Source organism: Nyctereutes procyonoides, unplaced genomic scaffold, assembly GCF_905146905.1.
Source record: "Nyctereutes procyonoides isolate TBG_1078 unplaced genomic scaffold, NYPRO_anot_genome, whole genome shotgun sequence".
NCBI lineage: Eukaryota > Metazoa > Chordata > Mammalia > Carnivora > Canidae > Nyctereutes > Nyctereutes procyonoides.
In genome coordinates, this window is record NW_026575117.1 from 12731774 (window position 1) to 12756717 (window position 24944).

At 36.7% G+C, this 24944-nt stretch overlaps 1 protein-coding gene across 1 annotated transcript in view; it reads left to right on the top strand.

Annotated features, from left to right (window-relative positions):
* The window catches only part of USH2A (usherin), a 686930-nt gene that overhangs the window by 331713 nt on the left and 330273 nt on the right, over window positions 1–24944 (top strand). Inside the window, exons 32-33 of the mRNA XM_055333895.1 lie at window positions 19149–19308; window positions 20931–21102. Of these exons, the coding sequence (XP_055189870.1) occupies window positions 19149–19308; window positions 20931–21102 (332 nt within the window). The remainder of the gene's footprint in view (window positions 1–19148; window positions 19309–20930; window positions 21103–24944) is intronic.

Below are 24944 nucleotides of genomic sequence, written 5' to 3' on the forward strand. Positions count from 1 at the left end.
GAACAATAAAGATTGTTTCAGAATGAAGAGATGAAGGAATTTTTTTCATTTATGTCAAAACTGCACATTACTATGTGGAGAATTTGCCAGAATGCCAAACTGGTATCCAAAGGGTTGTTCAGAGACAGAGTAATTTATCTGACACTGACAGCCAGACCTAAGTCGATTGGTATCAGAGAAGTGACACATGTCTCAATACTTGACATATATCGGGTAAATATTTGCATCCTATTTCTCTGTATTGTACAGCTACACAGACTATTGCAAAGCTCATAACCGTGCAATTTATATATAATCCCTGAGAGGTGGTATCCCACGGCTACAAATATGACTCAGTTGATTATATTAAAGTATAATAAAAGTTGATCAGCTATTTTAAACATGCCAAGCAGTTATGTAATTAAATTCCATATAATCACAAGCAAAAGATTGGCACATATTTTCAAAATAAAATTCTTGTTTTACTCTGGTTGGAAAACTTCAGAGGAGTGTTAATGAATGACTTAAGACTTACATAAAGGCATTCCGCTTGCTTGACTAAAAATCCCATCCCTGTGTTTACTATACTTCCACATTGCATTCAAACCTGGAACAGGAGAAAAAGAGTTTTGAGTAAAAAAAAAAAATCCAATATAGTTTAGGAAAGTTTGTCTGCTGAATCCCAACTTTTAAAGGCTATTTTGCAAAGATGATATTGTTGCATTGCCCTCTGTATTTTTTTCCCCACTGTGTTGTGGAAATGTATACAAGTCCAGCAACTCCTAGGGATATGCTACCAAATATGCAAGTATTTGAATATCTATTTCATGTAGGGAGATTAGAAAGTCACTTTCTGCCAGTTGTGTAGCTCTATTATGCAAAAATCAAGAGGATGCAGGTCATAAATTCTATTAGGTTGGAACTCTGGGTGTTGAAAAGACTATATAGATAATTTTAAAAGATTTTCCCCCTCAGCTGAATCACTGCTTTCAAGTTAAGCTTGGTTTTTAAAATATAAATCAAATAAATGTTTTCCATGAGGCTATAGTCCTTTAGTATAAACTGAACTCCAACAAACTTTTGAGTAGACATTTCTAAAATTCAGCATCTATAGAATTCCTCTACTGAAAAAAACATTTTATAAAGTTTGGTTTCCATTTTTGAAATTATTTTGTTTTAATAACAGCTATAGTCAACTCTTATCACTGTGAAGAAATATTTAAAAGATACGCCTAAATAAAATTAGCTCATAAATAGTTACATTAAGCCAACATTAATAGAAGTATTTAAGGAGATTTCAGAGTGCAATTAAGGAAATAAAAATCTTGTAAAATTACTACTATGAAGGGCCTAATAAAAGTTTGTTATAATTTCAGTGACAGTGAGGCTATTCAAATATAAAATATAAAAAGACAGAAAGATGTTTGCTCTGAGACAAAATAAATGGGTGTATGTGGATTTCTCTGTTGTTAATAAGTGAAACTTTAGTTCTTCCTATGTTAGTTCTCCTTATAAATAATTCAGTTTCTATCATAGGAGATACACTATAATTTGTAATTTTGCACAAATATTCGTCTCAAACCATTTACCATTTTATATGGTGAATTATTGAGGCTATAGAAATTAAACTGGTTTAGAATCATGAGTACCTCATAAATGTCTATACCAGATAAAGCATAGGATCTCTGAAATTTGGAAAACATAACCCAGAGCAGTGTGTAGTTCAAAAGAAAATATCTTGTATGTATCTTGTTATCTGCTATTCTTAGCATATAAATCACATAGTAGATGCACATGGCAGATGCTCCGCAAATACTTGTGGAGTGAATGAATAAATAAATAAATGACAAAAAGAACTATATTTGCATATATTAAATCAAATATATATGCTTCCTTTCATAAGAAATTCATTATATGTTTTGGACTTAGCTAAAAAAAAAAAAGATATCCTAGCTAAAAAAAGATATCTTGGTTTTACATAATTACGTGATAAACATTTTAAAAGTATATCATTCCCAGTTTATGAGCACTAATTCATGGGAATAACATCTAAATATAAAGAATCAGGCTCTGCTGTTTTTTGATAATGATTTAAAATTGTTATCTCTTACCTACATCATAAATTCTTCTTTATAAAATTCCTTTTAATGGAATGAAAAAATAGGGGCCTGAAACTTCAGTAACTCAGTCATATTCACACTAATCAAGACTCTATACACAAGCCAAGTGTTTAGTGATTTCTTCTCTTTTTTCTCTCTTTTCTTGTTTCCTTTCACTATAGTGTCATCCACTAGTTTTTAAGAGTTTTGCCTGCCTGCTTTTGTAATAGATCTTAGCATTAGCAATTACATCAAAATTTTTTTAAAAAGGAAGTTGATTATATGGTTATTAACCAAACTCAGATGCAACTAGTGGTGGTTTCATCAGTGAAACCCATGATAGCCATCTCACATGTGTGAGAGCCTCTTATCCCTGTGTTTGCAATTGTCAAGAGTTGGAAATGTGAGGGAAATGTTTGCTTTTCATTTTGTACTCTACTCATTTAATTTTTTACCTTGTGCTTCCATAAAGTCCCCCCCAAATCTAAAAAACACTAGTTTCATGAAAAAATTAAGAAAATCATTATATAAATAATGTCATAATTATGTGTATTAACATTTTTAAAGATTTATTCATTTATTTTAGAAAAAGAGAAGGCATGAGTGGGAGGAGGGAAAGAGAGAAATAGTGGAGAATCAGACTCCTGAGGAGTGGGTGGCTCATGGGTTTCAATCTGAGGACCCTAAGATCATGACCTGAGCCAAAACCAAGAGTTGGATGCTCTGCTGACTAAGCCATCCAGACACTTCTAACATTATTTTTAATTAACAAACACATAACACTATTCTCTATCAGGCATTGTTCTAAATGATTTACATCTAAATGTAAATGCTGTATTAGGTATTAGCCAGGTAGTTCTGGATTCAGATATATTGTCTTGCATCTTTATCATTACACCATATTTATTAACTTTTGTAAAATATGGTTAGTGTATGGACACATCTTTTGTATCCATCTATCTATTTATTGTACTACTCAAATGAAGTTTTATTTTTTTTCTCCTCAAGGTCAATGACCATATCTTCCTCTAATTTGTTTGTTTTTTAGTTTTTGTTTTTGTTTTTTTCAGTCATTGTATAGTTTGGGTTTTTATTTGTTTTGAAATCTGAGAGGTAATGGAGAGATTGTTGGTTTGGGGTTATATAAAAAAAACAAAAGAGATCCAGCTCTCCTCTCTCTGTTACATATGAAGTATACCAATTTTCATTTTCCTGTCCTGAATCCATCCTTTCAGGACATTGTCCATCTCAGAAGCATCTAGAGTCTTGGGGTACGTTGGTGGCTCAGTTGGTTGAGTGTCAGACACTTGATTTCAGCTCAGTTCATGATCTCAGGGTGTGAGATGGAGCCTTGCATCAAGCATTGCACTCAATGTGGAGTCTGCTTGTCCTTCTCTCTCTGCTCTCCCCCCCGCCCCCAATAAATAAATAAAATCTTAAAAAAAGAGAAACATACAGAATCCCAAACTAAAGATTTGAGGCAGGAGACAGCTGTTGAGTATACCCTAAAGCAGATATAGATTAAGGGATAATGGATAGACGGATGGATGGATGGATGGATGGATGGATGGATGGATCTAGATAGATTTATGTCAGCATTTCTCATATCTCATACATCTGAATATATAATAAGTATCATTAGTTCTAATACTCATATTTTACTTGCTCATCACCCTCACCTGCTAGTAGATGATCTCTGCCTTCTGCATACTAATCCTCTTGCATTTCTGGGGAGTCACGTAGGTTTTCTCACATGCACTTAGTAGTACCCAGCCTGACATCAAATGGCCAAAAAGTAACTCCACTGAGCATATCCATGGCCTTGCTCTGGATACACACCATCATCCCTGAGCATCAGAAGCAAAAGTTCCAGAATATTTCCCAGTTTATAACACAAATTGGCTTCTGTCAGGCCATCTCACGAGTTGTCCTGAAATTCACAGATAAATCTGAGTCAAGAATGCACCCAGATTTCTTCCTTCCATGACTTCCAAACTTGCTCCTTGTGCCAGGAGTGCTGGTTTCCAGTTCTCATGCAAAGTAGACACCCACTCTCCTCTATCAGATACAACCAGAGAAATCTACATATTCCTTACATTCAAGATGAGGTCCCCTTTTTATGAGGGACCACAAATGTTATATTAGGGTAAAGGGGTAAATGATCGGAGGGGATTTTTTTAAAAAAGATTTTATTTATTTATTCATGAAAGACACACGGGGAAAGAGGCAGAGATATAGGCAGAGGAAGAAGCAGGCTCTCTGCAAGGACTCAATCCTGGGCCCCGGGATCACAACCTGAGCCAAAGGTAGATGCTCAACCACTGAGCCATCCAGGCGTTCCTGGAGGGGAATTTTTATTTTTATTTTAAGGAATTGACTCACATGATTGTGGGGGCTGGCAAATCTAAAATCTGAAATCTGTAAGTCTGGTCAGCAAGTGGGAGACTCAGCCGGCACTCTTGAATCCAAAATCTGCAGGGCATACCAGCAGGCAAGAAACAGACAGAATTTCTGTGATTCAGTCTTGGGGCAAAATTCCTCTTACTTAAGATGCATCAGTTTTTGCTATTAAGGCCTTCAATTGATTGGATGAGACCGACCATCATTATGGGGAGTAATCTGCTTTATTTAAAGTCAACTGATGGGATCCCTGGGTGGTTCAGCGGTCTGGTACCTGCCTTCGGCCCAGGGTATGATCCTGGAGTCCCGGGATCGAGTCCCTCGTTGGGCTTCCTACGTGGAACCTGCTTCTCCCTCTGCCTGTGTCTCTGCCTCTCTCTCTCTCTGTCTCTCATGAATAAGTAAATAAAATCTTTAATAAAAATAATAATAATAAATAAATAATGTCAACTGATTATTAAGTATTAATCACAGCAATAGCTAGACTAATGTTTGTCCTAGCAAGTGGACACCATAGCCTAGCCAGGTTAATACATAAAATTAACCATCACAGGCTTATTACTTTATTTAAAATCATCAGTAAAATATTACTTTAGAAATAAAAAAGTTAGACACTGTCATAGTGTGGACAATTATAATACAAGTGTTTTTCCTGGAGGAATGTCAATAGACCATTCTTTGAAAATTACTGTTTTAAAAGAGAAAAGCCTGTCATTTTATGGAAATGGCTCAAGGATAGACAATTCAGTAAGTCTTATAATGGGCCAAAATATTTCTAGTTGTGACATTGAAGACTGCTCCAGCTTCTCTAAACACAGTGTTTGCTTATGATGCATTGTATTTTCACAGGTTGATGGAAAAGCATAATTTTAATAGGATATTTATTTACACCCTAACATTACAATTTAAGTTCTGAGAATCCATTGTGTTCATTTTACATATTCTCTTCTTATATGCAGGAATAATTTTCTCAGCACATCATTCCAAATTAAATTGCAAGGGCATTTTATGATGAATTAAACAGGTGATCCTCTGCAAGCCTCTGTAACTATTAGAACAAATATCCAAGAAGTAAACATTTTTATCACAATATCACTTCTCTCATACTCATTACTTCTCTTTTATCACACATAGTGTCCAGTACAGAGCTTAGTTAGAAAAGCATTAAATTAATATTTAATTGATGATGGATCTTCACCAAAAACCTTTCTCAGATGATACTTTACTAAGCTGGCAGTGCAAGGTGTGAAGTGGGTGGAGTCCCCTTTGTGAAATAGGATCAGGCCATGGGCACCTCCAACCTAAATCCTGCACTGCTTTCAGAGTGAACTCAGGTGGCCGTTGATCCTTATGCAGGGTCCAACACAGCTGACCTCTTTGGGCTGAAATTTTGTTATTGTACATTGTGAATAACATTATCTGTGTCACAGAGTTATTTTGAGACTTAAAATACATGAAAGAGTATAAAATGTGTTTAACAGGGCCTACCAAACAGTAGATAGTCAATGTTATAGCCATTGTTGTTACTGAATTAATAACATCTTACTTTCAATATCATATTTTGGGGGAGCACGGATTCATTTGCTCTTTTTGTTCTACAGGTAGTTAGACACTTATTCTCATTATGTCTCATTACCTTCTTTTTTATAATGTTTCTTTTTTTATAATAAAATTAATTTTTATTGGTGTTCAATTTATCAACATACAGAATAACACCCAGTGCTCATCCCATCAAGTGCCCCCCTCAGTGCCTGTCACCCACTCACCCCCACCCCCCGCCCTACTCCCCTTCCACCACCCCTAGTTCGCTTCCCAGAGTTAGGAGTCTTTATGTTCTGTCTCCCTTTCTGATATTTCCCACACATTTCTTCTCCCTTCCCTTATATTCCCTTTCACTATTATTTATATTCCCCAAATGAATGAGAACATGTCATTAACTTCTGTTGTTTAACAATATGTCACATGAGTACAGTATTGTGTTGCAATGTATTAACCGGTTCCTAAGATGATAGTTCCTAATATGATAGTAGCAAATGTCCATCTAAGTCTGGGCACATATCCACCAGTTTTGCAAGAAATATTTGGCTAAGTTATATGACTCAAATTTCTTTAGATAATATTCCTGGAAATTTATCTCAATACTCTCCTCCTTGGCTTGTGAGTTGAAAGCATTTATGAAAATTAGAAGGCAGTTCCTGACTCCTTCATTCTAGATCTGTCCTTATCTAGAGGCAACGTAGAGGAGAGGGTGGATTGTTAATGGGTGTATGTAAGGGGAGAAAGAGAGGGAGAGACAGACAGAGACCAAGACAGAAAGAGAGAGAGAAGAAGACTGCTCTAGGGGTTATATTATAAAAATAACCAAGAAAAACAACCTGGGCTCAATGTACTATACTGTATTACGAATCAGGTATTAGAGATACTCAGGAAGCCAGACTGGAAGACAGCTGGATTAGACTGCTGTCAGCCTAGGAGTTTTGCATGGGAGCCTTTTGTTGTAACCAGCCAAAGAAGAAAAGAGGAAAATGAGGAAGCATCGTCCATCATTATCACAACTGACAGTAATAGTTCCTGGTTTTTTTTTTTTTCCAAACTAGTGACTGACAACTCCCAGCAGGCTGGGTTCCCCCAAACACATGCTGCTATCCTGATAGAGGGACCAGGTTTTCTTACTTCCAGTTTTATCACAATGAAGTTTTTATTATTCAACCATGAGGAGGGTCCAAAGTATTAGAAGTCATAGGGGATGCCTGGAAGAAGAAGCATCCTTGTTCTCAAAGAACTTACAACACCATAAATACTTCTGGCTTATGAGGATGCTTACAAGGGAGATTTGTTAAGATGGCAGCTAAATAGAGGGAATGCTGTCTACACATAAAGCTAATACAAGCTTTGGACAAGGTTTTGATGAAAGGGAGAGATGTGGATTTCTCTGATGAGGTGGAAAGTATTATAAGCACACATAGAAACTTTGGCTAGTGTTGCAGTTTGGGTGTGGTTGTATATATGAGCACAGAGCAGGATAAAGTGATTCCAGTTCTGCAAATTAGTTTGAAAGCACAGGACTGGATGTTAGTGGTGGTTCGTTGCTCACCTGGCCAACGACAAGTATGTTGCGAGTTTCAGCTTCTATGAAGAGCAGAAGAGCAATGATGATGAGGCTAAAGAAAGCTTCCATTTTTATTAATTATAAGGTCATAATCTGATTTTCTGGAATCAAAAGGCTGAGCAAGCAATTGTGAAGCAAGGGCTACACAGTGGCAGAGATGAATGCAACCTGACATTCCACGTGCATTGTGGCATAGCTCATTGCTTTCCAGGCATCTGTGGAAAACACACCACCTCTTAGGTCTGCTGCCTAAGATGTGTTCTCGCTGAACCATAACCTAGCAGTGGTTCTCAAGTTGGAATATCAAATGACAGAAGGAGACGTGGTCAGTAGTCACCTAAATTGTTCCAGCATTTTTAAACATCCTGGTGAAGATTTGTGAGAAGGATGCACAGGACAGGAGAAAAGAAAATCAGGAAGAAGCTGTGTGTTTCATTTACCAAATGACACTGGGAGGTTGTCAGAAAAGCAACTAGATAACATACATTAGATACTAAAGAAGCAAGAATTGTGTTTTAATTTTCTAATGGGAGAAACCGATAAGATATAAATTCCTCAGTTTACACCAGGAGTTAAAAGAAAATCATTGCCTACTTATTGGTTCATTTTGTAAATTGAGATCAATGAAATTCTCTGAACAACAGCATGAAATCAATCGTAAAATAGCATATAATTCATGGCCGGTATTGTAAATTATAGTTTGCTTGACAGTAATCGGTGAGGTTTCCATGCACTGGGATGCATTTCCGTGTAACACGTCTCAGGATGATGCCTGTGGATCCATTTCTAATGCATATTAGAGTGATCTGTTTTTCCCTGTCTACAACTCCCTGTGTTTGATCTTATGCAAATGATGCAATCAAGCAAATGGAAAACAAGATGTTGTTGCTAAGGGGCTCTGACAAACAGTGGCCTTCTGTTTTCAGGGTCCCCCCACCCTCCATTTCCCCGACTCAGATTTGTGTACATACCTGCAATTGTTTGAATCCATTGATCCATTACATTGCCCTTGAAGGGCCTAATCACTTCTGTAGAGACGGATTACCAAATCAGTTGCAGTTGGGCGAGGAGGAGAGAGTTATCATTATATTCCTCTTCGCTCGAACATGTTACATTGGTGGCTCTGTTTATGCCCGTTCCCAAAGAGTGCCTTAGTCCTGCTTCCCCTGTAATCCTCTTTCACTTTCTAAATTTGACTCTGAGAAAAACCCTCATTCCATTTGTTCCCTTTCACCCACCTACTCTTTTCCCGCCCACCTGATACTGCCTCCTTTTTGCTTCTGTGATTTTTTTCCCCCTTTTGCTCACATCTCCTCTTGTTTCACCAAGGATTTCCCAGGGGGGCCACCTATGCAACTTTCTCTCCCATGTATCATGTCCGGGTACTGTCCCCTTCTTTTTTTCATGCCTCATTATTCAAAGGACACTAGTGACATTTCATCTTCTTATGGAAATACATTGAGAATAATCCACTTCGGGGTGGACAGTATTGGCATAAAAATGACTTGGAAGTCAAAAAAGCTATTTAATCAGTCTGGCTTTCTTTGCACTGTTGAGTTTATAGTTTTTAAAGTCTCGGAATCAAAGAAAATCCTCACTTCCTATCATAGCAAAGGCAGAGCAATCAGATCAGATTTCCCAAACCAGAAATGTGGCCCATTCAATTTGTGTGTGTGTGTGTGTGTGTGTGTGTGTGTGTGTTTGAGTTGTCTTAAGAAAAATGATTGGAAAAATTTTTAGTTCTGCTTAGGCTTGAAAAATCTTGGCTGTCTGGTCATCATAAGCACAAATGAGGTGCCAGTAAGCATGGAGCGTTTATAAATCTGTCCATAAGACATATACTTGTGTCTCCATTTCTATGTAACTGTTTATATCTTTACTTCTGTAGCTCCACTTGACAACTGACTTCCCTCTCATAAAATTTAGTAGTAAGAGAATCAGAATCATGTTGAGGGGTCCCCTCCTGTTCTCTGATGGTGTGAAAGCTTCCTGAGTCTTGCATAGTTTCTTGGCTTTTGGAGTGTGCCATCCATGGCACTTTCTTTCTTTTTGCAAAAAGACCACTATTAAGATTTCTCACTCAGATACCTTCATTGCTTCTGTATCTCACTTCGGAAACTGAAATCTTTGCACTGTTTACTGTGGTCCTGCTTACCAACAGACACTAAGGTCATTTCTTTAGCTGGGATGTGTCACCTCCATGGGACCATATCTTGGAAACACAGGTCAGGGCCCTTCCTCGCAAGAATCTACATGTCTTCTCTCTTTATTCCATCATTCTGGGAAATCTGAGGTGGTGGAGGTAAGAGAATATGCATTTCTTCGTTTTCTCAACCTTATATCTGAACCTTGAGTAGTCTCTGTTCCCTCCGGTGACTCTGTTCAGGAAGTTTCTCTTGCTCTTTCTGCTCCCTAACCAACCAGCCACATTCTGTTTTATAGATAGTACCTATTTTATGGATCAACTCTAGATTTATGATTTAATTGGGAAATTTAGAAGAGGATTTAAGTGAGGGAAAATTAGGGGAGGGAGAGGAGGGCAGAAGGAAACAAAAGAGGTTAATATGACAGCCATATTGATCTTAGCCCCTTGGCACAGATACCAAATGTTACAGGGGTTCAGAGGAGAGAGCCTTAGGGGTTCTAATTTTAGACCCTGCTCAGTTCCTCAGAGGAAAAGAAAAGATCAATACAATGAAGAAAGAAATAAGGGAACAAGACAGTTATTACCAATGAGTGCCAAGGGTCCAGTTGAAATTGGAAAACCTAAAATTCTAGTACTCTTTCAGTATCGGCAATATCTCTCATTCATACCTCAGAGGTATGGGAAGCATGAGAGAAATGAGATGGTGAGATTTATCCTGAACTAGGAAACGAGAGAGCAGATACTGAAGTAGGTTGCGGTGGTGAAAAACTCTAGGGAGCTGGAGAGCATGGCTTTGAAAGGGGTGATCGAAGAGCATATCAAGGAAAAGGCAAATATCACAAATAGTTTGAAAATGAGAAAGTGCTAAGAGACTAGAACTTGTGTGGTGACAAAGGAGTGGTTACACTGATATGACAAGAGGAAGAGGTAGAAGGCTATCAGTTTGTGGTCAGAGAGGGCAAATCTTAGATTAAGAATCTTGGAAATAGTTCGAGAGATGATCAAGTAGTGGGTATAACTGTGCTGAATGTCATATAAATGAAGTAAAGGTGAAGGGCATTACATTTGAGGAAGTTAAACTGAAGCCAGATTCAGAGATGAGTCATTATTGAGGATGTTGGAGTTGCCAAAAAGGAATTATAATTGAAAAGAAAACTGAGCCAATGCTGAAGTCATTGAGGAAAGAAGTATGACATAGAAGGTGTAAGAGGACATGTGGCAATTAGGTCTACATTTTCTTAAATAATGGATTGATATTGGTAAATTATGGCTGTCCTCTCTCTGTCTATACATTTATATACAAAAAATATACGTAACCAAAAAAAAATAATAATATTTAAATCATTGTTATGCCCTCACTCTGAGAAAACGACTCTCGACATTTCAGTGTATCTGTAGCTCCTTGTTTCTTATGAAGCATTCATGTTTGAAAATTACATTTTGACATTCAGGCAAACACAACTTTGCCTTTTTCTTGTGTGTGTGTGTGTGTGTGTGTGTGCGTGCGTGCGTGTGTGTGTTTAATCTTTCATCTCACGATTATAGACTCCCTTCATTGGCCTAACAATTAATTAACTTCTTGGAGATTCTTAGATGTTATCCTATTTCTGAGAAAAAGTTGGCAGTCTGGGTAAGGGGTAGAGAGGTCTCCCTCTGGTCTTGTCTATTCATTTACTCAATAAATAAAACTATGCTAGGTAGACATCACATCAGTCCTGAGATATTGTAGTGTACATAATAGAAAAAAAAAATATCTCCACTCAAGGAGTTTAAAGTCCCCAGAGAGGGATATAAAGTCAAGAAATAAATAACATGGCAATTTCTGACGTGTTTTGGTAATTATAATAGGTAACTAAACAAGGTAATATGACAGAGAGTATCTGGGGATGGTGGTGAACACACTGTTGGATTATCAAGAGAGAACATCCAGAAGAGGATGAACCTGAAGAATGAGAAAAACTCAGCCAAGTATAAAGAAGGAGAAAATAGATTTCACTTAAAAGGAATATACCTGCAAAGTCTTGGAGGTGTGAAATTGTAGAGTTAAAGGAACAGAAATATGTCTAGTGTATGAAAGGAATGAGGAGAAGTAGGCAGGTGTTGTTAAGTCAGCTAGTATTTCACTGACCATTCTTAGAATTCATGATAGGAGAATTAAGGGACCCAAAACAGTATATTATTCTGGGAATTGAAAGATCACTCTTCACTAATGATCATGCTTCTTTCTTCATTGAGAAAATTGAAGCAGTTATAAGATAAATTCCACACGCTCCCAGGACCACCTGGCCACCTACCAGCATTCATACCCACATAGTATGCCTTCTCTCCTATAAGTAAAAAGTATCTGTCCTTGCTCTTTCTAAGTCCAAATCTTCTGCTTTCATACTAGATTCCATTCTTTCACATAACCAAGGCAAAGCTACAGTAAATTATCTCCTCTTTCATCCATTACTAATTTTGTCCTCTCTGTTGTTTCATTCCCATCAACATACAACATAATTTTTAATTCATTTAAATTATCTTTTTTAAAATCCCTGGACTCTACTTACCTTCCCTCTATTGTCTCATTTTTCTACTTTACAACAACCTTTCTTGAAAAAGTTGTTTTTATTCACTATCTCTGGTTCTTTTCTTGCTCTCTCAAAAATTCACTTGAGTCAGGCTTTGACACCCATAACTTCACTGAAACTTTTATTGCACAAATACCAATGCCTGCCATATTGTTAAACAATGGTCAATCTTTAGTCCTTGTCTTATTTGATCTCTCACCTTTAAAACATTTAATTAATTTGACTTCCAGATACTATAATCTTCTTGTTTTTCTCATACCTTCCCAGTTGCCTCTTTCTTTGTTTTCTTGTTTCCTGCTTTACTCCTAGAAAAAAAAAAAAAGAAAAAGAAACCAAAAGTTTGGGTCATTATACCTTATCTCTTTTCTATCTACACTCACTCTATTAGTGTTCCATCCACTTTAAATATAATATATATGATGATGACATCTCAAATTATATTTCAGTTCAGGACTTCTTCCTGAAATTCCAAATTTATATTCAAATTGCCTAATTGACCTCTCCATTTGTTTGTCTAATTATTATCTCAAATTTGCTGTGTCTAAAACATGAATTCTTTATCTTCCCCTTCAAAACTTGTTTTTTTTTTTTTTCTGTGATCTTTCTCAACCAAATTAATGGTTATCTCATTTTTGCCTTTGTTCAAACTAAAAACCTTGGAGTCAACTTTGTCTCCTTTCTTTCTCTCTCACATACCACCTCCAGGGCACAGAGGAATCCTATAGTTTTGCCTCTAAAACATATCCAGGGATCCCTTTGGAGGAATTTCAGCAAAATGGCAGCATAGGGACTTCTTGGTTCCTTCCATCAATCCCCCCATTCTCACCCCCACCCAGAAACATAAATTTGAAGAACTATTCACACTCAAAATTATCTTCACAAGAGCCAAGGATTTCAAATAAGGGAATGTAGCACTTGGATAGGGCACAGAAATAAGAGAATATGCATGAAGGAGGGTAGGAAGGATAGACTCACATTACTTCCATTTATCCCTGCCCTAAACCCAGACAGCCCAGCACAGACCAAGACTCTCTCCCTGGGAGAAGGAGAGTAAAGTGAGCATCTCACTTCACTACTCCAGACCTACCCTGTTCAGCACTGGGTTGAACCCTACCTAGGCTGGCTCCCTGTATGGAGCCATCATACTACTTGATTTCAAAATATGTTACAAAAGGGGATCCCTGGGTGGCGCAGCGGTTTGGCGCTTGCCTTTGGCTCGGGGCACGGTCCTGGAGACCCGGGATCGAATCCCATATCGGGCTCCCGGTGCATGGAGCCTGCATCTCCCTCTGCCTGTGTCTCTGCCTCTCTCTCTCTCTCTCTCTCTCTGTGACTATCATAAAATAAATAAATTTTAAAAAAATATTTATTTACAAAATATGTTACAAAGCTATGGTATTTAAAACAGTATGGTATTGGCATAAAAACAGACACACATCTCTATGGAACGGAATAGAGAGCCCAGAAATAATATATATATATATATATATATATATATATATATATATATATAGTCAACTAATTTATAACAAAGAAGCCAAAAATATACAATGGAAAAGGACAATCTCTTCAATACATGGTGTTGTGAAAACTGGACAGGCACATGCAAAAGAATAAAGCTGGACCACCATCTTATACCATTCACAGAAATTAACTGCACTCAAGACTTGAATGTAAAACCTGAAGCCATAAAATCTCTGGGAGAAATCATAGACAATGAGCTCTATGACTTAGGTCTTGGTGATGATTTTTCAGCTCTGACACCAAAAGCAAAGGCAAAAAAATCAAAAATCAACAAGTGGAACTATGTCAAACTAAAAGGCTCTGCACAGAAAAAAAAATCATCAAGTTGAAAATGCAACCTACTGAATGGGAAAAAATGCTTGCAAATCGTATGTCTGATAAGGATCTAATATCTAAGTTGTATAGAGAGCTCATACTACTCAATAGCAAAACAAACTACCAGAAAACCAGTCTAATTAGAAAATGGACAGAAGATCTGAGTAAATCTTTTTCAAACAGAGACATACAGATAGTCAACAGGTATATGAAAATATACTCAACATCATTAATCATCAGAAAAATGAAAATCTAAATTATTAACAATGAGATATCACCTCACATCTATTAGAATGGCTATTATCAAAAGGACAAGAAAATAACAAATGTTGATAAGAAAGTGGAGAAAAAGGAACCCTTGTATGCTATAGGTAGGAATGTAAATTGAATGCAGCCACTATGGAAACCAGCATGGAGGTCCCACAAAAAAAAAAATTAAAACTAGAACTAAAATATGACCCAGCAACCCTACTTCTAGGTATTTACCCAAAGAAAATGAAAACATTAACTCAGAAAGATATATGCACCCCAGTGTTCATTGTAGTATTGTATTCAATAGCCAAGATATGGAAACAACTTAAATGTCCTCTGATGGATGAAGGATAGAGAAAATGTGACACACACACACACACAGTAGAATATTATAAAATAATGAAATCACTTGCAACAACATGGATGGACCTTGAGGATATTATGCTAAGTAAAGTTAGTCATACAGAGAAAGACAAATACCATATGATCTCACTTATATGTTGAGTTTAAACTAGATTTTTAGTAAAATAAGCTTATAGATACAGATACCCCCCCCCACACACACACACAAATGATAGCCATGTAAAGAGGAATTCCTGCCCTTTGAGACAATATGGATAGACCTTGAGGGCATTATGCTAGATGAAATAGATCAAACAGAAAAAGACAAATACTAAATGTTTCCACCTACATGTGGAATAAAAAAGCCTAACTCAGAACTAGAAAGCAGCATCATGGTTGCCAAGGAATTGAGGCCAGATTTGGGGAGAAGGGTAGGGAGATGTCAGTCAAAGAGAACACACTTCCAGCTATAAGATGAATAAGTTCTGGTGATCTAAGTTATAGCAGGGTAAACATAGTTAAATTATCAATACTGCATTTATACTTGACAGTCATTAAGAGAGTAAATCTTGAATGTTATTACCACACACAAATAAGTAATCATATGCAGGGCATTTAGATGTTAATTAACCTTATTGTGGTAAGCATTTTATAATGTATATGGGCATCAGATCATCACAATGTACATCTTAATCTTACATATGTTATATGCTAATACCTTAATAAAGCTGGGGAAAACCCATATCCAGAATCTAACTGTTTCTTACTTATGACAAGTCTGCACTTACTTGATTGCAATACCTTCTTAAATGAGATTTATGCTTATGTTCTCGCTCACTATAGTCTATATTCCACCCAGCAGCCAGGGCGATAACTCATGAAATCCATCTGATTGTGCAACAGTTCTGTTCAAAATCCCGTAGGGTCTAAGTAGGATCTCAGATTCAAATCCCAAATCTGTGCAAAGACCTACAAGGTTCATGTGATCTGGTCCCTCCTTAAAGCTCTGATGTTACCTCTTACTGCTGTCTGCCTTATTTGCTCAGCTGCAGCCACATTGCCCTCCTTGCTATGTCTGTGCCAGGCATGTTCCTCCTTCTAAACATTTGCTATCTGTTCTCTCTTGGAATGGCCCTCCCCATAGAATCCCAGATTTACTCTCACCCCTTCCAAGTCTTTGCTCAATATGTCACTTTCCTGCCAAAGCCTCCACTGACTCTTGCCTTTTACAATTACCCAGAATCACTCCTGATGCTTCTTGCTCTTTTCTATGTTTTCTGTAGCACTTTTCGATTATATACCACTAACATCCTTAAACCCTGGTAGACATTTTAGTTAAAACCATGCTGTTTCCTATCTTCCTCATCCATAAACTTCATAACACTTTAGATAGTCTGGGGATAAACCCGAACTATGAATGCAGGACTTGACGGGATTTGGTATTTTGGCCTTGGCTCATCGGTCATACTGGGCCTCTGAAGTAACACGACCCTCCCAAACATACTTACTTCTTCATCCTGGTCTCTCCCAGTCCCCAACAAGTTGCCCAGTCCATAGAGGAGGATACTGTGTCATAGTAAAAACCAGATTTGGATGGTAACCCTGGAACTAATTACTAAAAACCAGATATAGATGGTAACCCTGGAACTAATTACTATAGGAGGCTGGTGGGCATCTGAGGCAGATATTCCTGGTGAGTTTAGGAGTTTGGTGATCAAGGTCACTTTCAAAGTATGGAGGTATAATGTGAAAGGGAGTGGTGAGTGGTGCAATATGTGATAAAGAGACCTTGGAATATGATACCATAGTGATGCAATCTGATCTTACCAGCCTGAGAATGGTAACTAAGGATTCACAAAGGTAACTAAGAATTAATTAAGGATTTTAAGATGTTCAAGTCTGTTCCAATGAACACAGACAAGCAATCATTAGGCCATATTTGAATGGTATGACTTCCTTACCACCTATAAGCTGGGTAGCCAAACCCCCACCTCAACAAGCCACAATGTAAGGAAACAAGAAAACTGCCCCACCACAGAGTCTGTTGGCCAAAGAACCATTATAGCATGGAGTCTCATTTCCACAGACCAAGACAATCTGAAATGGCCACAGGGAGGCTCATGCAAAATATTCCGAAGTCACTTGGAATTGACCTCATGGAATACAATTTTGACAGAAGCATGTTCTTTGAGAAAAGTTAGATGGACTCTGATGTTCAAATACTACAGCTTTCTCCTAATTGCACTGACTCAACCATCAAGGATTCCTGCTTTACTCTAGGCTGTGTCCTCCTCAATTTTGCTCCTGAAAATGGATTTGAGGTCAAATCTCCAGCTTCCCTTTCCTCGGGAATGCAAGGAATTCAGACTGATAATAGAGATGGGCAATTGCTTGGTCACTGAGTTCCTATGGATCTGGAGAAGGTGAAGAGAACAGGAGAATTGGCAGATAATGGTTAGCATATTTACTCATTAGAATTTGGGCCAGAATTAGGACCTGCTATATAGGCAATGTTCTTTTTTTTTTTTAGATTTTATTTATTTATTCATGAGAGACACAGAGAGGGAGAGGCAGAGACACGGGCAGAGGGAGAAGCAGGCTCCAGGCAGGGAGCCTGACATGGGACTCGATCCCAGGTCTTCAGATCACACCCTGGACTGAAGGTGGCACTAAACCACTGAACCACCCAAGCTTACTGTTCTTTGCATGAAATTTTCCTACAGTAAATAGTGGTTTACACTCACTGTAAATATGAGACCACTGTTCTCGTGTATCTTAACTTAGTAATTTTCATAGAATGTTGGTCCAAATGGAGGTCGTCCAGGCCTAACTCATGCACATGTGATGCAACTGAGCCTGTCATGTCTCCAGTAGTTCTGGGCAACGGCATCCTGCTTCACCACCAGCTTCAAATTATCTTCTAACACATCTGATCGCATAGCTTAGGGATGCCCACTTCAGCTGGTATCACTGAATCCCAATAGGATAAAATCAGAAAGAGAATAGGGCTGAATTCAAAGCATTGTGAATCTATTCTTGATGATCACTCTTTTGGTCTAGACTAACCATATTTAGCATAAAATTATTTGTGGTTTTTTTTTTTTTTTTTTTTTTGCCTTGTTTTGGTGACCTACATGTTTAACCAACTGACTACTTTGCATGAAAATCGAAGTGTTATTTTCTGGTTTACTTTTGCTGTCAGTGCAATACAAAATCTATTTCCCTAAATCAGGTTGTATTTCATTAATCTTCTAAACATGAAATGGTTAATGGTTCAAGGTTAATGAGACTTAAAAAGATGTGTCCCTTAAATTGTGACTAACCTATTTCAAAAATATTCCAGGAAAATAATAATTTCTTCTAGGAGTATAAAAGTATGAAAGATATTTAAATCTCAGTAAAGTTGACTGAACTTTGGTTATATTCATCAGCGAAATGATTATTGAGTACCTTTTTTAATGATCATTTTAAAAAGATTTTTTTTATTTGAGAGAGAGAATGCGTTGGGGGAGGGGCACAGAGATATTGGGTAACTTTATAAATGAAGTGCTCAGGGTATTTCAGAACTGAATTATTAAATTACAGATTGCCTTATTCTGATGCAAGGGAATCAACTGTTTCTAGATCATCTCATTCATTGGCTCCTTATTCATTTATTCAAACACATATTCAGAACCTACAATGCGCCAGGCACTGTGCTAGACACTGAGGATGCAAAATGAATCCTTCCCTCACAATGTTCAGTTTCATGGATCAGAGGGTCACGTAAACAAATCATTATGACAGCACTATAATGCTTTGCAGAGGGTGTGAGCACATCCAAGGGAGCCAGATCTGTGGAGAGGATAAGAGCTCCACCTTGTGCCAGGGGTCACGGCAGGATGTGCTAGGAACATGTCAGGGAAGAAACAGGCTTTTGCACTGAGCTGGACTACTTGAAGGTCAAATAATAGTTGGTCAGGTGGACAGAAGAAAGGAGTTAGGCAGAAGGAATTACAAGCACAAAGTCATCATTACAAGTCATGTATTTGCATTTCAAAAGCAACTTCTTCAAATATACTGTAAAAATAATTTCAATGTCTCATTTATTTTTTAACAGAGCAGTTGAAGTCACTCTAAACTCAGAAAACGATTTGCCTGGTCGTAGACATTCGAGCAGACAGTCAAATTGTGAAAATGAAAAAGCTAAAGCCAGAGTTTGACTGACACTTGTCTATTTAAAAATAACCGTAGTACATTTAGAGGATAAAACAGCCTATATTTTATTGCTATTGATTTTTTTAGGGCTATTGATTCTTGTTTTAAGCTTGACTTTAACTGTTCTAAGAAGTAGGAATGTAGAGGAGGAATGAGATCACCTGAATAAAAAAATACGATGGTAAATAAATTCTTTTTTTCCCTCCACCCTCTAGATTTAGCAGTATTTACACCCCACCAGTTCCTGCTCAGTGCCTGCACGCACGCGGGATGTACAAACAGTTCCCTGGTCATCCTGTACACGGCACAGCTGCCACCAGAACACGTGGACTCCCCACTTCTGACTGTCCTGGATTCTAGAACTATATATGTACAGTAAGTAGAAATGTCGCCTCTGTCGCACACAGGTTTATGCAAGAGTCCCAGTGAGCTCAATCAAGGGAAGGGTTTGTGACATAAAATTAATTTTATTGTGATGAAATGCATAGAAGTGATTAGTTCAGTGGTTCTGGGAACCTTTGATTATCACTTGCCAACTTAATTTCCATTTTGTCTTTATGCAATCAGGCTGAGCTACCTACTTACACAGATTCTGTGCAAACTTCAGTAAAGGGAAACTGACCACTTACAGGACTGCCTTGGGCTTTCTGTAGGGGAGGCGTTATCCATGATGAGCTGGAATTAAAGTCTAAATATATGTATAAAAATAAAAATAAAAATAAATATATACTCTTTTTGAGTACAAACTAGGACCTTCTCTTTCCCTTGGCAGTTGAAGTCAGAGAGAAGGAACTTTCGCCTCTAGGCATGTTCAGATTATTTTTGATATTAAGCAATTCTTACCCATTTGCTAATCTGTGATGTACAAGGTGTACTGTCCTACTGAGTCAAAGCTTAGCAACCTCTCTTGCCACCAGGTAATACTTCTTTACATTCATCTCTGCGGGTCTCAGTTTTCTCATCCATAAGAGTTTGGATTGAGTACATTACTATATTCATTCAAGCTGGAAAACATTATGATTTATATCCTATTATTCCGGGTCTGAGCCATCCTGTTGGCCTTCGGTGCTGCCCTAAGCTGAGCCCCCATTACTTACAAGATTTCCCACGACTCTAAGTATTTGTCTGTTGACCAATTTCTATTTTATGATTTGTCCGGCTCGTGTTCACTGACACATTGTAAACCCTCTGTGGAATTCCCTCTACTTTTCCTTTTACCTACTAAATCCGATCCATCAAGTATACAGACTTCTGTCGAGGCAGTGTCTCACCTTATCCATGAAGTTTTATTTGACTGCTTCAGCACTTCAGCACTCACCTTCTCTGCATTCTATAGTGACATGTTAATTCTACGTGAGATTGCTGCAATTTTTAAAGAAAATTATATTATTTCTCTCTCGTGCTTCCATTTTTCATAAATTCTCAAATGTTCTACTCTCAATTTTTGTTCTGTGGCTTAAGTTTGAAATCAAGTACTCATGCATTTTTTATATTATTAGCTAATTAAAATTATAAGTAACTAGAAAGCAGGCACTATGTCATATTTTCTTTACACCATTCAGGAGGGACATTTAATAAGTACTTGTTTTTTTTTTTTTTTAAGCTTTCAGTGTGTGTGTGTGTGTGTGTGTGTGTGTTGAGTGGCATAAATCCAAGTTCATATGCGTCCTTTAAAAATCTTGCACAGGGCAGCCCGGGTGGCTCAGCAGTTTAGCACCTGCCTTCAACCCAGGGCCTGATCCTGGAGACCAGGGATTGAGTCCCACGTCAGGCTCCCTGCATGGAGCCTGCTTCTCCCTCTGCCTGTGTCTCTGTCTTCTCTGTCTCTCTGTCTCTGTCTCTCTGTGTGTCTTGAATAAATGAATGAATAAATAAAATCTTTAAAAACAAACAAACAAATAAACAAATAAATAAATAAAAATTTAAAAAAATCTTGCACATTTCAGATTTGACTTGAACGAATAATGGATAGTCATGCTATATTTTTCCATTCCCAGGTGGAAACAACCAAGAAATGTAAATGGGATTCTGGAGCGCTATATATTATATATTTCAAATCACACGCGTGATTTTACAATTTGGGATGTCATCTATAACAGTACAGAACTTTTTCAGGATCACCTGCTACAACACTTGTCCCCTGGCAACAAATATCTCATCAAGCTGGGAGTAAGTTTACTTTACTTTTGTCAGTTTCTCTTCCCTTCCCTTGCTGCCTCTCTCTTCCTATGTCCCATCTTCTCTCTCTCCCTCACTTAAAAAAAACCCCAAACCCGAAACACATGTATTGCTATTGAGACTGAAAACTCACTTCACACTGTAAATGGGAATGTGACCTAATACCTGCCTATTTATTTTGTATTATGCAAAAATGATAGCATAACAATCTGAGTCAGTAGATTTTCCCCAAATCTAATTTGGGATTATTAGAAATTATTTCTTCTTTATTATTTCCAGAATGTCATAATTGGTAAGGGCCTTTTCTAAAATGCCTGAATTAATAAGGTTATTTCCCCATGGAGCTTGTATTCATTTGGAAAACAATGTACAGTATGAAAATTTAGGTCTTATATATTAAAATGAAGGTTTAAATGACCCCCAGATATTCTGGATTGTTATTATAGTCTGGTTTACATTACACTTCTATCTCAAAAGAACAGTCACTTAATAAAACCCTAGAATCAACATACTTTAGAGGTCTTTAGACAGACAATAGCATTTTTTAATGCAAAATAGCACTTTTATACAAAGGTCTTTTAAAAGACCTTGATATTACTGTGGAATTTATACTCAGTGGTTCCCTTTGTTTTTTGATGAAATATAATCTTTTTTAAGTTTAATAGCACATCTGAAAATAACTGAATATAAACATGAGATTGTCCCTATTTGTTTTAAACACACTCTTCATTTTATAGCAATACCTATATAAGGATATTTGCTTTGATAAATGCCATAGAAAATATTCTGCTCTTGATTATGAATAAATTTACATTTATGTAGACACTGTGTATGCATTCATTTTACTTAACATGCTCTTGAATGCTCTAAATATTATACCACGAGAAAATAAACTACATTCAACTATTGCTAACTGTCTGACCTGACAGCACAAAACAAGGACAATCAGACAATGTTTAAAATCCTATTCAGAACTGACTCCATGTGCCTAGGTGTTCAGCACACGGATAGGCTTATAAAACAGCATCTTTGATTGCTTAGTTGTATTACTCAAGATGTGAGAAATGTATTAACTTGATTTTCAAAAACTAATACAGAAATCCACACTATTCTCAAAACAGTGGTAATATCAAAACCCAGAAAAGACTCTCTTGCATAGAAACAGCCAAAATTAAACAGATGGTTGTGCTCTTTGGTGTTATCAGGAGGCAAATGTGAAACAAAGTTCTACTCCCAAGGCAATTTTTAGGATATGCTGGGCAATCAGTGAAAATCTACTCAATCTCCAATGTTTTATACATCTATAATATCTTGAAAAATAAATACCACTACATTGGGAGTCTAGTCCCCTGAGTTTCAATTCAGATTTTGCTACTAACTGTGTAACCAAAGACAAATTCACTTAATTGCACTGATTTTTATGTTCTTTAAGCCTAAAATTAGGGCTTTGGATGAAATTATTTTTAACGTCTCTTTGAGCCCTAAAAATTCCATGACACTAAATCATTCTGTGATCCCAAACAATATTCTATGGAATCAAATGAGATCTGTCAGCCACTGAATAATGTTGATGCAGGACGTCATAAAGATGTGGAAGTCCTTGCCCTAACTCTTGTTAGGGAAATAAATTTGCTCACATTATTTTTGATTTCACTGTATTTATTAGTGGAGAAAATACACTAATATTTTTTTTAGAAAGTATTCAACTAAAAGGGTTTTTTTTTTTCTTAACTCTGTAACAAGTAAATTAAGTGAACCAGAACATTTTAGATTCATCTTGGTTAATTGAAGGATTATTGTATATGTCAGTTTCGACATAATAACTGGCTTTCAAGGTCATTAGATTAGTAGATGGAAATTAGGTTCTCAGCCAAGTAAAGTTGCCTTTATAGGTAGTCTTAGCATGTTGAAAGTTCTGGAAAATAAAACACACAGATAGCAAAGCCTTAAATAATAGTAGAAGATACATGAGAATTCAAACCACTGTGATTTACTCTAGACTCGGACACTGTGTTACTTCAAGTAAGTGGCTTCATTTAATTTTTCCTGTTAACTGGATTATAAATTCCTGAAGGGTAGAGACAGAATCTTTCAAAATTCTGTCTGCGGAGTCAAGCACAGTGCCTGGTAGAAACTGAAAGCTCAGCAAACAATTCTTGAATAAATGGATGAATGAAGGAATACTAAGTATATATATTTCATAAAGAATCTGAGATTTCTGATATGAATTAAATGATTTGCTGTAAAATGTCAGAGTCAAGGACTGTGTGGTTCCAAGCATATGCTTTTTCTCCTAGAAGAAACAGCATAATGTGTCAGTACACTTAACAAATGGTATTGTGGAATGTGGTAGCTCTGAATAAAGATAATAAGTCAGTAATTAAATGAAGAAGCTAGTAAGATAGACAAGTAGCAAGATATGTATGGTTTGATAATTTTCATATTTCTGTGAGACATTTGCCTCTTGATGAATGTTAAATGTTAAATACTTTTCCTGGAAAGATTCTTGGAAATGATGAGCTTAATTTTTCAAAAGATCATTTATAGTAACATGGCCTTGTTCTTTTACCTCATACTTTAAGGTATGCTGCATTCTTAATATCCTCACAGCTTACTTACCTGGAAACAAACTATTGAAAAAGGGAATGCTAGCTTTGGATGTTCCTAATAGTCATCATTTCAAAATAATCAATACACATTGATTAGTTACTCATTTCCTTATACCAAAATTCAGAGTCCTGTTTAACCAGAAGTTACTGGCCATTTCAGGGGTGGTAGTGTGACTTTGTCATTTAACAAAAACAAAAATTTTTAAATAAAAAAATTTTTTAAATAGCTCGAGAAAAGCTATAGGAGATGGATTAAAATACTTTTTGTAAAGGCTCAGAGGCTTTCAAAGACCTTGTCCCTTCATAAAGGCATCTTTAATCAAAATCCCACTATTTTGTTTAGTTTTTCCAAACCAGACTTTTAATCAGCATTCAGTTGCATTGCATGCAGTGACCTCTGGTGCTAGTCGGTCAAACAAGATGCTTATTGGTCCAATTTAATTTAGATAATATCAATTAGATTTGACCAATCAGAAGCGATTTTAATAGCATTCATTTCCTTGTTGAAGGAATTGCTCACCTACCACCTCTAAATACATGCAAAAAAATTGGAAGAAAACCAAATAAAATATTTTACAGGTAATTCTGTTGTTTCAGCAGCCTCTTTATAAATTCTGTTTTATTTGCAAGAAAAATTCTCTTGTAAACTCCTTGGATTCTTAGAAGCCTCCTTTGTCAAATTATGAGTTTATGGATCTTAGATGACATAGCCCAAAGATCAATCCTTCCAAACCAGAGGATGTCTTTATTTACCCCAAAAGGCATCCTAAAATTCTAAAAACATCCTAAAATTCTCAAAACAAAGTAAATTTCAATTCACATTTTATTTTTAAACATATATGTATATATATGTGTGTGTGTGTGTATATATATATTTACATGTCTTATAGTACAATGTTTCTTTGAGGAGAGTTAGCTGGGGACAATTCTTAGGGCTTAATAAGAGAAATAATAGTGACAAATAGACTACTGGAATTAAACCCCAATGTGTTATGAGTGTAACAAGAATATGCTCCAACATTTTTCCCCTCCTAAAGAAAAAAAAATCTAGGAACTGCAAGTGAATAGATTTCTCTTTCTCTGAGGACTGAAAAGAATGTTCCATCATTTTCCTTTGATAATTTGGCCTTTCCACTTGGTGTCTTTTCATGACATGTTTTCTAGTGGACTTTTAGCATGTTTGAAATGTTTGGATTGTTTTTAATTTTTCTGTTTTAATGTTCA